Source organism: Topomyia yanbarensis, chromosome 1 (genome assembly GCF_030247195.1).
Source record: "Topomyia yanbarensis strain Yona2022 chromosome 1, ASM3024719v1, whole genome shotgun sequence".
Taxonomy (NCBI): domain Eukaryota; kingdom Metazoa; phylum Arthropoda; class Insecta; order Diptera; family Culicidae; genus Topomyia; species Topomyia yanbarensis.
In genome coordinates, this window is record NC_080670.1 from 61752735 (window position 1) to 61769082 (window position 16348).

At 39.3% G+C, this 16348-nt stretch overlaps 1 protein-coding gene across 2 annotated transcripts; it reads left to right on the forward strand.

Annotated features, from left to right (window-relative positions):
* Nucleotides 1–1240: 1240 nt before the first annotated feature.
* LOC131677760 (serine-arginine protein 55) lies at nt 1241–15695 on the forward strand. Of its 2 annotated transcripts, XM_058957785.1 has the most exons (9): nt 1241–1430; nt 1632–1776; nt 1839–1909; nt 2199–2234; nt 3931–4041; nt 4417–4516; nt 14053–14126; nt 14183–14482; nt 14580–15695. In XM_058957785.1, exons 2-9 carry the CDS (start codon nt 1651–1653, stop codon nt 14860–14862), a joined length of 1101 nt encoding a protein of 366 aa, XP_058813768.1. In that variant the 5' UTR covers nt 1241–1430; nt 1632–1650; the 3' UTR covers nt 14863–15695. The 2 variants fall into 2 exon arrangements, with proteins under 2 accessions (XP_058813768.1, XP_058813769.1); XM_058957786.1 differs by lacking the exon at nt 2199–2234.
* The last annotated feature ends 653 nt before the right edge of the window (nt 15696–16348 follow it).

Below are 16348 nucleotides of genomic sequence, written 5' to 3' on the forward strand. Positions count from 1 at the left end.
TTATTTTCAAATAAAGCAAAATATCCTAGCAAACAATTTAGCTGGATAATGGATTAAAAGGCTCTTGTTCAGCTTATTCTCTCGGATCAAATGCTTGTAGCTTTCGTTGTTTGTTGGGATTAGCTTAAATTGAAATATCTAGTGTTTTAAACAAGGTTTTAAATCTATATTAAAACAAAAAATATTCTCCCCATTAAGAAATTTGGATTTATACACATGCCTTTCATAAGGATATTCAAGTTGATACAATTTATTACTATGTGCATTACATTCAATAACCATCTTTCAGACAGTTGTATTGTGGTTACAGCTGAAAATCGACAAATTGTACTTGCGCCTTTGTTTTTTCGTATTTGCAGAGATGGGCAACTAATGCGCATCTTGTGTACATATTAAAGAATGAACTTGCGCATCATCTACACCAGTTGCGCTTTAGTTCCACACACAGAAAATAGGAGAAAAATCGAAAGACGCAAGTTCATTATTTTGATTTTCAACTGCAACCGGAATATTTAATGCGCCATGAATATGAAATTTAAGTTTGGCATCTGTCGGAATTAACGAGTTTTCAAAGAATATTAAGTTTCGAACACATAAGATCTAAGCAAGGATCTAAGTGTTTAATGACTTGAGTTTCATGTGTGGATTATTTGCAGTGTCTGATTTGCGATTACAAAGAAGTAATTGGTGGTTAATAGTTCATTTTAATATGTAATAGAAATTCAACGATTTCACCCGTTTATTGTGCCGGACTGAATTCAAACCAATTTTCGAATGATTTGATTGGAAAAAATAGTTACTGTTTAAAGATACATTACTCCAGCAACATTCGGTCTATTTGTAATATTAGAAAATTTTATTATATAAAAAATCAGTATTAGACGGTATAGATCTCGGTATAGTTATGAAAAATCAATAGTTTTAGAGGCTCTAAAAAGAGAAAGAGAGACCAATGCTAATAAATAGGCAGATGTTCGACTGGATTCGTTTTTATAGATAGATCAACGACGTTGATACATGTTCGACTAGATTCGCTTTGGATAGCGAACCCTGATCCGTGGAATTTATCGCTTCAAAATGGAGTTCTTGCAGCTTTATCTCGAGTTTTTTTCTAGTATAGTCAACCAAAATAGGCATATCTGGCAACGTTGCCCCGGATATTGGCTACCCACAACTGTCATATTTCTTGGTAGCCAATAATAAGTTCGGTTCGTTTGTGTTTGCCTTGCCCTTCATCGTTCGTTTCGTTCATTCGTGATTTGGAGCAGCGAGAGTTTGGATGTGAGTGGTGTTGCGCTTTCGTCCGATCATAGTCGGTATCCATTTTGAATTTTTGCTGAAACCAGTTTGTGCTGCATAATTGAAGAGAAAAAGTGATTTACGCTAGCAAAAACCAAATTTAAACAGCAGGGAAAGAGTGCAAAAGTGAAGTAAGTTCAAGTTTTTCGAAAAATAGACATTAAGCGAGTTTGAGGTGCTTTTTGGGTTATTTGCTTTCGCCGTTATGCGGCATCGATGCGGGATGCCGTCGTGTCATCGTGGAAAAATGAATGGCAGCCGCCATGTTGATTTGCTAACTTTTCGTTTTTTGGTTTTTCCGTTTTTAATTTCGCAAAATGTTTTGGTTGCAGCCATTCAAAGCAGTAGAAAATGGTTGGTTCGCGCGTTTACGTCGGGGGATTGCCGTACGGAGTCCGAGAACGAGATTTGGAGAGGTTCTTCAAGGGTTACGGGAGGACCCGTGATATTTTGATCAAGAACGGATATGGATTTGTGGTAAGTTGAAAAATGTTATGAAAAAATTTGTGGTATTGACCTATGTTTTAACATTGTTTTAGGAATTTGAGGATTATCGGGATGCCGATGATGCCGTGTATGAGTTGAACGGGAAGGAGCTACTAGGCGAAAGGTAAGTAAATCGGAGGCGTCTTGTTGCAATTGTCGAATTTGCTCGAACACGTTATCAACTAAGCATGCGTGGTTTCAAGTTTTGTTTGAAATATGTGGTAGAGTAGAGCAAGGGAGAAGCTACTTATTTCAAACAAATTTTGATCGAATTGAGTGCCATAATCAAATGAATTGCTGCCTCCGTTGGGACGTGTGCCGGTAATTTTTCCAAGAAACATGTCAACTTGACTTGGTATGGAATTAATCTAGTTTTTCGTATTCATTTCCCTCTCGTTCGTTAATGCATACAGGTCTGATCGAAATCAAGAGAGGCCACAAAAAACCAGGTTAGTTCTGTCCAGTGCGAGATTGCTAGTGGTTGAAATATTTTTTGGACGAATTTCCTTTATACCTAGTTTGTACACGAACACAGGATGGGCTGTCTACCAATCGTATCGAGGGACGAAGGATTGACGTGTTTGATATGTTCATCAAAATGCTTTTTGTGTTTCGTTTTGGTTTCGAGTAAAATGGAACGATTGTGGGTTTTGTTCAAATATAGTAATTCTACGCGAATTTTTAATTTTCGATCCAACATTGCTGAACGTAATTTTATAGCTAAATTTGTTTTTCAACTGGTGTAACACAGGTTTAAAGTAAAAAAGACAGATTTGCATAAATGTAGCACTGAGACTGACTGTTTCGGTGTATTGCATTGACAAACAAGAAAGTAACATTTGTGACCGTAATTAACAGTGAGCAGTTGTTTGTCAAATATTGATCGCAGTGTTGTCGAGAAAAGTCGATAAAAGCTTTTAAACTTTTGCTCTACCGCCAGTAAAGAGTAAAATCAATCTGAAATTTTAATATATCTGAGCTGGGATAATGCGCTTACTTTTACCTTGTTTCTTTTATCGCCCTACTAAGCTGAAGCCGTGCAATAATTGGGAATTCGATTTGAGTTCAAATTGCACTCGAACGGATGTAATATACCGTTCTTAGGTATTTGTAATTGTAATTTTATTGAATACGGCATTCTGTTGGTTTACACCTAGTATCAGGACAAGGAAGAATGCTAATATTTTCTGTTATATTGGTTGCTGGAAACGAAACAAAGATATTGACGCCAATTTATACGCATTCCGTTGATTATAGACCGGTAAAGAGCCATTCAAAAATTACGTATCGCGCAAATTACCAAAAATTGACTTCCTCCTCCCGCCATTTAACGAACGGTCACAAGTTTCTTTATCCCGTCTCCCTTACTGTCCCTAATCGCAAGTCAGTCCCAATGTTCTATGGGATTCCCTAGCTACATGGGACTGACTTGCAATTATAGGTAGCTTAGTACATAACAAATTCGTCATTTTTTTCTTCAGCAAAAAGAAGTTACGTAACGTTCTACCTTATTTCCTCTAATATGTCAGCTGGTCGCAACTCCGCTCCCCTAAAAGTGTTACGTAATTTATGGACGGTTCCTAATTTACGAAATAGTTTATTTTTTGTACCTGCACCAACAGACCTTGATTCTTCTAATGATGGTTACTTCTAGCATAACTTTAATCGTATTACTCGACAAGTGGAAGTCAAATGCTGGAGCAACTCGCTGAAATCCTGGTAACTGCACTATTACGACCGTAGTGGGTTTACGTAGTTCTCGAATGCGGGCTCGTAAATCTATACGTTTGAGAATTGTAGGGCAATCCACTCTGGCACACAGTAAGTCCGAGACGAAAAGGGCTTATGAGCAGACCCTTCGGATGCCGGCCTTGGGCAGCCTCGATTCTGTCAACACCGTACTGGCAGTACCGATTACAAACAACAGATCAATACGTCAATACATATTAAATAAAAACCTCGTAAATTTCAAAATCCGCGTAAAAAACGCGCAGAAAAATCGCGTAAAATAACCCTGAGTGTATTCTCCTTGAAGTGAGAGTACCTTGGCACCTTCCCTAATACTGCCCAAATTGACTAATTACTCGTTAGGCAACACTCCCACAGGTTTTAACCTATACCGTGTATTTTCTCTTATATTTACAGAGTGGTCGTTGAACCGGCCAGAGGGACGGCACGTGGACCCGGTGGTCGTCGTGAGCACGATCGTTACGATCGATATGATCGCCGTGGAGGAGGAGGAGGGCGCTATGATAAGTGAGTATCGGGCAAGAACGGCTTAAGGGCGATTCACACGACACGTCAGGGTTCCGTCACCGGTACATAAAACGTCAACGGAACGTCAAATTTAGTTACATACAGTTAAATAGAAGCATTCACACACATCATCACGGTACGGAACGTTTTGACGTACGAAACATGCGAACGGGCACACGAGAAACGTAAATAACTTCTAAATGGAACGTTGACGTTCTTTTTCGTTGACGGAAGCTGATGTATCGTCTGAATCGGACTTTAAATGATAAAAGAGAAGCAAGTAGGACGACCAACCGAGTCGGTTCCAGTGAGGCCCCGCAGAACAGTCGTTTGATGCTTGTCTTTCTTCTTTTACTACCATTTGTCGGTTACTAGAAATAGCAGCAATTCCAGGAATAGTTCGCGATATGGACCACCGCTGAGAACCGAGTACCGACTGACTGTGGAGAATCTTTCGTCGCGCGTTAGCTGGCAGGTATGTGGATGAAGACGATTTTTACCACCTAGTGTAGTTGTATCCTTCAATGGACACCACCCCTCCCATCTATCTGAAGAGTGTGGTCCGCAAGCACCCCCACGTAGTTTTGTATATGTATAAAGGGGCAGGAAGACTAGTCACGTGTTGAATAGCACTTTTTTATAAACCTTTTTTCAACTAGACCACCTCTTCCTGTTCCAGAGACCCTGTAGCAGCCGACTGTTGCGAACAGTCTCACTTTGTTACGTGTATCTTTTTTTCCACGTTTAACTGTGCACCTACCCTAGTTTAAATTGGATTGGTTGAGGTATTAAAAGTTTAAACTGGAGCTGGTCGGTGTTAAGTCAGACCGAACTAAGTCGCAAAACATAAAAAAATGAGATAATGATAGCACTGGATAAAGAATATCGTCAGCTACATTTGACTTTTGTCAGATTTGAAATATGTTACAATAAACATGAATTATGGTAAAAATTAATTTCCAATCATAATGTGAAGGATGCTGAGATTCAAACTTTAAACTCGTTTTTCTCGAAATCAATGTTTTGTCACTTAGTCCGGTCTGACTTAACACCGACCAGCTGTGGTTTTCACTTTCTGTCCAAAAGAGAAATGTGTTCCATCAGCCCAAGTAAAATTAAATACGGTTCTATCTGCAAATGAGAGCGCCTTGTTTACTTTCTTTTTCTGTTAATATCTTGAAAAAATATTTTTTCATATGTATTGGTAGTGTGCTGCCCATAAAAGCATAAGAGTCCCATATGGATTTTTGTCGAAAATGAGTTATCTGTTGGATTGTATTCTGTATTACCACTGAATCACAATGCACAAATAAGATGACCAGGTTTGTTTAGAAAATATCGAAAAAATATCAAAACATGTTTGTCCCATCCATAAGGCTCAATGAGAATGTAAATCTTCAACGGCGGTTTTCTCGGCTTGCTGTTTTTCAATATGGGACTCTTATGCTTTTATGGGCAGTGTCTGTCTATGTCTTTTGCAGGGTCGATCGTACAAGATCTCTGGTGTATCAATAAAATTCAATTGTTGACGTGTAACTGTGAGGTGGAGTTCTGATTGATTTTTACCAGAATTCCGAAACAAACGAAGCAACCGATTTTATTTGAGGCGCTATTCTGGCGAAAACTAGACAAGAATTCCGGCTGATTTGATTGAAATGTTTCTTGCCAAGAAGTAGTATAGTATATAGGTATCCACATATGTCTATAGTCTTCACAATCCGCATTAGTATTGAGCTGCTTCGACATTTTAATTTGGAAGTGAATAAATTGTTTGCGGAGGAAATTGGGAGGAAAAAACAGCTTCTGGACCGAGTTCTAGACACTATAGTGTAAAAAGGCGCATGAAACGTCAGATATCTCAATAAGTGTGTTTGGGTTAAGATTGCAATCTACAGTTGGCGTTACATATAAGAAGAACAAAAGAAAAATATTTTTTTTAGTTATATAACTGAGTTCCAAGATGTGGTCAATTTTTATATTTTATGGGTTTACCATTCATAAACCCGAACCAATGGTGTACATTTCGAAACGTTCAAAGGCGATTTTATTTCACATTTGAACGGTAGCTTCCGGCAAATATATTGTTGATAACACTTCCCAAATAGCTTATATTGTGTCACGAATGATACATGCTGCGTAAATTGCAAAGCTATTGATGCTTGCGAGTCACCAGTAGTGAGATACCTGTGTTATTGCCAAGCGAATTCCTGGACTTCTAACCCTCCCAGCTTTGGACGGATGAGTTTCAATAACTTACTATAATCTTCTGGGCTCATTCTGAAGTATTTAAAAAAAATCTGTATTCCGTTTGAGCTTCTCGTATACTTCCTTTAATTTAAATTCCATTAGTGAAATTTTCCCCGGTACGCGATTCAACACACATTTTTCGAGCCAGTTTCGCGTAATGTCATTTAATCAAACCTGCTATAAAAAGCCAAGACATCCTTAAATCCAGAAGCACCTTTTTAAAATGCTGGACGAATGAATCAAAAATTTATGAGAATCCAGCTTAAGAAGTTATGACCATTTGAATAGTGTCCATGCTGTGAAACGACTGTTTTGACTGCGGTTTTCAACCCGACAAAAAATAATCGATCAAGGTTAGATCGAGAATGTAGGGTGATTATAGAAGATTTTCCACATTGTATTCGCTAAGAACTTACGAACGATCAGACATTCTAACTGTTTTGGGACCAGCTTGAGGCACACCTTATGCAGTTCTTTTTTGCGGAATGATGCAATTTATAATAGTTTCCAATGTGCCATTTAATAAAACATTCATTCGACGGTTAAAATTCACACACTTGCATCGGTTTGACTGTGGTTGACTGTCTAGAACGGAAGCCTGTGTGCGTTGGTACGGGACTACCACTGACTATCCAGTCTGTTAAACAGAATGTGGGAGAGTATATTATTGAAAGTATTGAGGATTAGTGCTTCTCGATAGTTGTTACACTCGTTTGAGTTTATGGTCTTTCTTTGTAAAAAGGATAATACAATTCAATTATTTTGAAGGCATTATTTTCTCGAATCACGTCGATCACGCAATGGATTGCTCCGTACAGTTGATCATTTCCGACATAGAAATTCGAGCTGAACCCCGTCCTTCCTAATAGTCTTACCGTTTTTTAGTCCTCGAATAGCCTTTGGCGCGCACCTTCAAATGTGACTGGATCCTCAACTGGTTCTTCAATCCATATTTTGCATTCTCATTTACTTGTCCTTCAAATAATAACAATTTTACCGGTACGATCTGTCAACAGATTTCCGTTCCTGCTGTTGCTTGGTCATGACGTGTCGCTTTTCCTCCTTATGTTGACAATTTTGTAAAACTTGCCTGTTGCTCCCCTATACTTCCACGAGTACGTTTTTTACTCCGAAAACGTTTTTTTTATCGACCGCCCTTAGTGCTACCATATTGTCCCTATTTTGACGTGTAGCCGCTGCAGGTATACTCGCCTTTGAGCGCTGTGTTAAAGTTATCTCTATGTAGAAAAAATCGGGACACAATTAAAAGCTCAATCACAGCCGCAGTCTCTCAAATTTGTATTAATGTAATCAAATTTTGATAGACACTGTTTTCGAAAAATATAGACAAGTTCAATGTATAGGGAATTGCGCTAAGCCAGGATGTATCTAACACAGTGGTTTTCAACCGGGGGTGAATTCACCGCCAAGGGTAAATTAGACTATGACAAGGGGCGAATTATGCGGGACATTTTAACTTATTATCCTAAAATTCCCGTCGGATATTCGTCTTTATATATTGTTTCAGAGTGTCAAGAATTGAGGTAGTTGCTTAGAGTGCTCAGGAACAAATTTGATTGTAAAAGTATGGTGGTCATCCAATTGAAAATATTTTTTTTTCTGACTGTGTAGTGAAACAATTTACATATATTATGGGGATCAATATTCGGAAGTGCGTACTTGGAACGAAAAAGGTTGAAAAACAACGGTCTAACAGAAACCTGGATTGTTTCTCCTCGAATGAATCTAATTGGGATCTGGCTTCACGATATTCATTTCACGACCAAACAACATGCTCAATGTTGTGATAACCCCTCTCCGCAACCACAATCATTACCTCTGCGAGCCCAATACAGCGGAGATGCGCATCAAAAGTATAATGATTGCAAATGAGTCCGAGACATCACACTAATGAAGTCACGACCTTCACCCAACCCTTGGAACTATGCCATTGAACGTAGCCACCGCCTCAGATCTCCATTGTCCCAAGATGTTAACCAACTAGCAAGCATCCTCTGACGAGAAGCGCTATGAAATTCATTGAAAGCGTTGGTTCTTTCATATATTTCACCATCTAAGGGGACCAATCTTGGTTACATTATTAGCTTTCTCATTGCTTGAATGGGTGTAGACCCACACTAAGGTAAATTGATAACATTTTCTTGTTATGTTATTCAGATACTCCCGTATCTTCCCCAAAAAGAACGAATCGTTGAGCGTAGAGCTTCAATTGTGCTGAGACTATCCGTGAGTATGAAATAATGGATTGGGGGTAATCTTTTAAATATTTGTAAAATATAGTGAACTGCCGCTAGTTCGGCTATATAGACAGAGGCGAGTTCTAGAAAGTCTTTCAACATTTTCAATTACTAGTTGATTCGTAACCTCACATCGATTTAGTAAATTCGAGGAAATCAGAATTGCTCTTTTAAAGGAAGAACTCCCGCTAGTACTTCGAGACTCATCGTATGAGTCGACTACTTACAACCCAAGGCAATTCATAAGCAATGATACTGTATTTGTTCCAGTTTTATACTGTGAGTGTTCGCATTTGAACGGAAACAGAAGCACCCATATACCATTACTGAAAGCATCGTTGCTTGATGCAATCTTATCAGGTCATTGTTTTTGTGCGAAGATAATGTATTCTTTGTTGACACTTTGTTATCAGATACCTAATGTGGCGTCGCCGCGTATCTTTATCGAACCAAATTTCGAGCTATTTGAAAGGGATTTGGGCTATCGTTTTCCCAATAAACTTGAGCTGAAGTTGAGATGGATCATGCTTCCTTGAAAAAAGCGACCAACTCTGTTTTCTCCGTAGAGAAATTCTAAGCTTCTAAGCCAAAATGGATCAATTGTCCTCTCTATCTTGCAATGGTTGTAAATTTATAACTTGGTCCTGTAACACAAACCATCCCATCATCTGCAAGTTGCCTTATATTGTATGTGCTGACAATACAATTATCAGTGTCATTCACGCAAAAATTGTAGAGAAGGGGGCTTAAACAAGAGCCTGACGAAAGTAGCGCCTGGTAATCATTCGGTCCCGTTTCCCTCCGAAAAACAAACTGGGTATCTAAAGGCAATCCGTTCGCCTCAACCCAATTGTCGAGACGTCGTAGGATAATTTTTTCCAGCAATTTCCTGATGCAGGATAGTATTGCAATCGGTCGATACGAGTTATGATCGGAGGTTATGATTCGCGGTTTGGAATTGTGATAACTCTCATTTGTCTCCAGTCAAGCAGTCTTGCACAGAATAACTTGTTGAATAAGTTATGCATTGTCACTCTACGAATAATTGTCTCATGTGTATAAGAAATCCTATAGTACATGGGACAGTTAAGATTATGGCGGCAGTACCAGCGTCTTTTGACAAGGTCAGGCAAATTCTTTACCAAATTGAATTTAATTCTGACTAGACCTGGAGCTGGAACTTTATTATAGCATGGAAGAAGTGCAAATGAAAATTCCACCATTGTTAAGAGCGAATCTATAGAATTATTTGAAGCAGTATTTGGGTACACATTCCTGGTTTTTATTCTATTTCTTATTCCTCTGGCAGTGTTTTAAAAGCACTAACTGATGTTTATATAACGTTGCCGTCGGTATTCTGTTTGATTATTTAGTCCTACTACTCGACCATATTCACGTATTCAGCTAAAAACTGTCTTTCGAGAAAGTAAACAAAGAGAATCTCTCATGTGCAGTTAGAACCTAATGAAAAAGTCCTAAAATGGGTGTTGTATTGTTCTACTCTCACAGATTAACAAGAAAGATTTATCGTTTTCTTGCCGAATAACGTAAAAGCATATGAAATATATTTTAGGCCAATAATTGGATCTTTCTTGTTAAAGTGCGTTAGTTTTGAAGAAGCTCTGTTATTTGTGTGTTATTCCAGTCAATGAAATTTGGTAAAGCTTACAAAACTATTTTTTTCTACTTTGAATTTCCCAACATCAACTTTGCTTAGTGGCTCTTATGCAATGTTAACGTCGTACTGTCACCCAATATGAACAATATGAAAACACGGAATGTAATGGAAAGATCAAACCTCTATTTTAATTCCTGTTTACTAGAGAGTGATAGATTTTTCTTATCATCTGGCTAGAATAAACACAAATCGCGGAGTTACAAATCGCGTGCTCAAATAATGCTATATAAATCACCTTATGTGAACGCGCGATAGTGTCTTTATTTTTGTTTTTCTTTTTGTTATCTGACACGGTTTGCGCAAACAATGTCGAGGGGTACGGACGAATGCCTAATTTTTCAAGAACAAGCGCTCGCACCAGAAAGGCACTTGAGGAAGAGGCATATTTGAAAGAGTGGACGCAACATATGGCATACTGGTTGAACCGTGGAGTAAACGCTTGGGTCGAACTGGGAATCTGGCAGGCACACAATCCAACAATATAATTCAAGAAGGAAAAGGCTTGAAGAGACGACGAGAGCATCCTTTGATTTGATAGAAGGACAACCCGTAATGACAACCGGTGGCAATTTCTCGATAGTGGGCAACGATTCCCATAGCATGGTAACTGGAAACACTCGAAAAGGCATCTCAACTGATGGCATATTAATCGGATGCACCTGAAATAAACTGCTGGACATGGATGGACAGATCTGTCAAAAGAGGACTGAGAATACTTACAGTTCGGTTGCATCGTTGGAAAAATTGGCTTCGTTCGTTCTAATCGACATTGTCTGCTGGCGCCGTTACCAACGTAGTTATGCATGCAATACGTTTGGTTTTTGTTTTACTAAGTCGGTAGTTGTGCATCCTAATTTCCTTTATTTTTAACTTAACCAACTTCAAACCCCCATTTAAACCCCGTTCTTCTGTATATGTTGAACTGTATATGCTCAAAAGTCTAACTATAATGAACACTAAAATCACAGACTCTCCATCGAAAAGAACAACAAATATAGTAAAATTATTATTATGTTATCTTTTCCTGAAGGCAACCCTCGTTTCATAATCTGGGGTTTGCAGTGAAGAATGAGAGAGAGAGGGAGACACACAGAATCTGACAGGAAGACACTCAAATGCCCTAAGCAAAGCGACCACGAGATGATGATGGGAGAAGGCTACACACGTTCGTTCCAAAATGATCTCCTAACCAACAGCAAATGGCCGCTTACTGTGTGAGACACCACCGCTGATGGATGTCACTCTTTCTGACGGACCCGTTTCATCCCTATTGAGAAACGCGAACATTTTTGTCACATTGCAAGGTTGACTATCATCATCCGTGGTTCGGAGGTCGAATCGCTATTCACTTGACTGTTAGCATTTATACCCGAGGAGAGGTATTAATTTCCATGGCCGTGTCTTCAGGAATGAATATTTCCTCAAACCAAATCGGAACCTTCCACCGACGTGTACTATTCACTGTCAGGATGAACACTTTCGGGTCATGAAAGTGTTCACTTCTCACTAGATTACCTAAAAGTACAACTCTCTTTTAACGATCAATGACTGAGTGATTTTCGCTAAACTCACACAACTGTTTGCATGTGTTGCTTGTACGTTTGAAGTACGATGCTTATTTTATGTAACGCTTTTCAAGTTAATGTGAAATTCTCAATCATAACGTGAATTTAACGGGGATAAGCTTTTGTTTTGAAATCTATTGGCATCGGAATTTGATAGAGGGAATTTGAGTCGAATTCGACTAATAAAACAACCTACAGTTTACTTGCTGTTATCAATCGTTAGGTTTAAGATTATTTAATTAGAAAATTGCTTACTTTTTCAATAGTCCAGACATTTTTTATTGCTATCGCAAGCATTACGAGTACGAACAGCTCGAATTTAAATACTAGGCTTGATAATGTTCCTTTGAAGAGACCAGACCTCCATATCGAGCGTTTAGGTTATGTAAAATTGAACGATCTATTCAAATGTAATTCTATAGTTGCCGCCCGGATGCGCTAGTGTGTTTAAGAGCTGATCAGAAGTAATTCGAAATAGCAGATAGTAATACCTATCGTTTTTAACCAGAGATTAGCAGAGACAAAAAAGTCAACTAGCAACAATAAAAATGGCTACATATAAACTGGCATCACGAAATACTGCATAAGCTTTACAAAGGCTCTCACCGTACCATTAAACTCGTTTGATTGCACCTTTTTAACAGTCACCAGTTGGCAGCATTAAACCAGCTTTACTGTAATTTGGGATACATCGGTATGGCAGCGTTAATATTATAACGATCTTGCGTTTAAATTTTTGTACAAGTAATTCACCAAACGGATCATTCTTGGTCATGCATTACAAAATAAGCATAACGATTTCTACCGATGCAAGACCCCATGCTGACAGTAATACGTGTTTTTAGGTGAAAATGACTCAGTATCACACCCTACACTAAACTGTATCATTTTTATTAACTTTCTGAACTTTTAAACTAAATTTAAAGATCAAACCAATACACTGATGCGCGCCCCACCCGGTCTCAGAGAGGACGCGTGAAAGCATGAGAGAGTAGAGGTCGCCCGTATAGAGAGCTATAGATACAGGGAGAAAAAGAGGGAGAGAATGGGACTATCTCCTGACAGGGTCCAGGACTGCCAAACCTACTTTAAGTTGCCAACCAGTGCTCGTTACCATCATCGCAGTTCCTCGCCGACAGCCAGACGCTTCCACCTGCTCGCAACGGTTATCATCCGTGTGGAACATGTTTCCGTTTTTTTTTATTTCGTTCACACATTTGTACAGCACACATTCCATCCTTTGCCTACGTCGAGTTGAACCCGATGCGATGTTTGACGAGGACTTGTCATTCAAAGAATCCAATTAAAAACCAATACCACTTGCCCTATCACGGTTTGGAATTACCCACTCTTAGACGATCTGACGTTGAATGGCGATGATGAGCGCACGAAACCCACTAAGTGCTGCATCGTTAGCGTGGAACTCCGAGCGACCGAGAAAATGGCCACATATTCCCTAAGGTTTTTCTGTGAGGCACTCGTGCGACAGTCCCACCCAAGAAGGGAGTGTCCCGGCCCAAAGGTAAAGGTCGATTTTTATTCACTTTCATTAGATACATTTCTTTTTTCTAAACAAAAAAAAAACAGCCAAGCAAGAACAAATTATTTCACAGTACAACTAACTATCCTACATTGCTTTTTTTGTTTTAAAATGTCGCTAAGAAATCAAAAAGAAAAAAGATATCGCGTGAAAGTGAAGGTTCAGGGAATTTGTTCATAATGGAAAGAATCGAAAGAATGCAACAACGGAGAGCCAAGGAAATGCTGAAACATAAAAAAGATTTAGCTGTTGATCAGCTTGAAATACGAGTGAGCCAGAACTAAGAGTCCCCGTGGAGTGACCAAGTAAAAAAGAGATGACTGATGCCACTGAAGAAGACCAGATAGATGCCTATCGATGCTTGAATGCCTGCAAGCCAAAAGAGCCGGAAGTCCAAACTTAACGAACAAGAAGCGATACACCTTGTAGAAGATGTACCAACAAGGACGGATGAGAAACCCCCAAACATCGCCAAGCAAATATTACACAACGAAAAAAGATTCTTTTCATTATGACACGAATGCTCAATAGTTGATCAGTTCCCTATCTCACACACAGAATGTAGTTTGTCGTTGATAGCAGGTTTATCTGTACCAAGATAATTGAAACGATATGCGTAGTTAGATGCGAGACATTGTTATGAATCTTCAGAACTAACCCGGTACATCACTAATTTTTGCTTTTCGTACATTTTTTGTTTCGTCTCAACCAATGGTAATATAGGATCTGAAAGACTATATGCGTCAAGCCGGAGAAGTAACTTACGCCGATGCTCACAAGCAACGCAAGAACGAAGGGTAAGATTGTACTGTGGAATAAAATCCAACCGCATTCAATGACCTTCTCTTTTCAGTGTCGTTGAATTTGCTTCAAGCTCCGATATGAAGACCGCGATTGAGAAACTGGACGATACTGAACTGAACGGACGACGTATCCGGCTGGTGGAAGATCGCAATGGACGCGCCGGTGGTCGAAACGGGCGTGGACGGTCTCGATCGTCGAGTAGCCGGTCAAGATCGCGGTCTCGCCGCCGTTCTCGATCCCGCTCCCGATCGCGACGATCTTCGCGCAGTCGGTCCAAGTCTCGCAGCCGCTCAAAGTCCAAGTCCAAATCTCCGGAAAAATCACGCTCGCGATCCCGTTCTCGTTCAAAGTAAGTGTCTCTAAGCCACTAGATCTCTCACTCATATCGCGATGGGTACTCGTCATTAACGGTTTATTTTTTATTTTTCCGCTATTTCTTTTCACAGCAAGTCCCGCGAACGTGACTCCAAGTCAAAATCCCGCTCTCGGTCGGCGAAACGCGATTCTCACTCGCGTTCTCGTTCCAAGTCGGAGCGTCGTTCGCGCAGTCGATCCAAATCCAAGGACAACAAGTCCCGTTCCCGGTCCCGGTCACATTCACGTTCGCGCTCCCGATCGCGTGGATCCCGCGATCGTTCTCACTCTGCCGATAAACGAGACAAGTCACGTTCTGGTTCGCCCAAAAACAATGACCACTCGCCTGATCGCAATGAGAGCGTAGAGGACTAGAGTGACGACCATCATTTGCTGCTTTGGGATGTAGGTTTACATTTTAATATACACACACTAATGCATACATACTCCGCCACGAAGAACGCTTATTTGATGATGTGAAAATATCATTTCATTTCCAATGAATGGAAATTGCAATCGTTTGATCGTCAAATATTAAGGGAGAAGCAGTCTTGCTTAGAACATAATACAATTAAGTAAAGGCTTAAGCTATGTTTACGTTCCGATTTTAGAAAGCAAATGTTGTTAAATTTAGCAATTGCAAAACGACTTTCTTACAATAAATGAATCCATTCTTTTGTTCTGCTGGTTATTATAATCTGGTGTAAACGAAATATATTTTTCTCACGCAAATGTTTCTTTTATCTGTAAGATGAGTGGATGCAACATAAGATAAAAGTTCTTGACAAAAATAGGAAACAAACATGAGAGAGTTCGCTTAATCTCCTTGATAAAAGGGGACACAGCAAAATTGAGTCTGATCTCACAGGTAGAGTGACATAATTCTAAAAACAAAAACTTTTGTTTTCCGCTTCTCCCTTTTCCAGCAGTGGCAGTCAGTACTAACCGTTTAATTTTAGATGAGGAATTCCACCTCAAGTAGCGTAGTGTACGGTGTTTCGGCTAGTTATTTAGGCAGGGCACCAATAGTGGTATCCCATTGAACTTGAATTCATTTTATAAGTAGAAACTTGACATAATTTGTTTCATTCAAACTATGACAAAAACTAGTTCTCCTATATGTACCTTTTTGTGTGCACGATCAAACAAAAATTGGTATGTATATGTAATCACATAATAAAGTAAATAAAAATCATTCAATAATATAATATCTATTGCTTCAATTGAATGAACAACCGATGATTTACGATTCTTGTTTACGACGAATGCGATATTCGTTCGAAAGTATTCCCGTTTACGACAGCAAAGTCAAATGGGCTTACTATTCGTTCGAATCGCTTTCGAACGAATCTTGCATTCGTCGTAAACAAGAATAAGGGTGATAATTTTATATTAGTAATTGATTTCCAAAGAACGAATAGTTTGAGAGACCAAAATTTCAAACCGCTGGATATGTCTAAAAGTGCAAGAACCGGCGGCAACCTCGATTCTGTCAATCCTCCTTATAGTACGGATACCAAACAGCAGCTGTCTTGATGCCTTATCCACAGTGTATGAAGTGTGTGATTTGAACGTTGGTGTCGAATCCATGATGGCTTTGAAATCCTTGACTTGGAATGCGCGAGTACAACAAACGATAGTTGAACTGGATCAGGGGCCTTATTCTCACAATCACGTCACGTAGTAACTAAAAGAAAATTCCCTTATAGTCCCTGAGTGGCGTTGTTACGTTAGTAATTATTTAAGTTAAATTTGGTGCAATATGAGGTATTGATAGAGAACGTGCAAGTACGCAGTCACAGAAATCATGACTGAAGACAAATGCACACCACGCGCAAAAGGCCATTGGCGTCAGTGAATG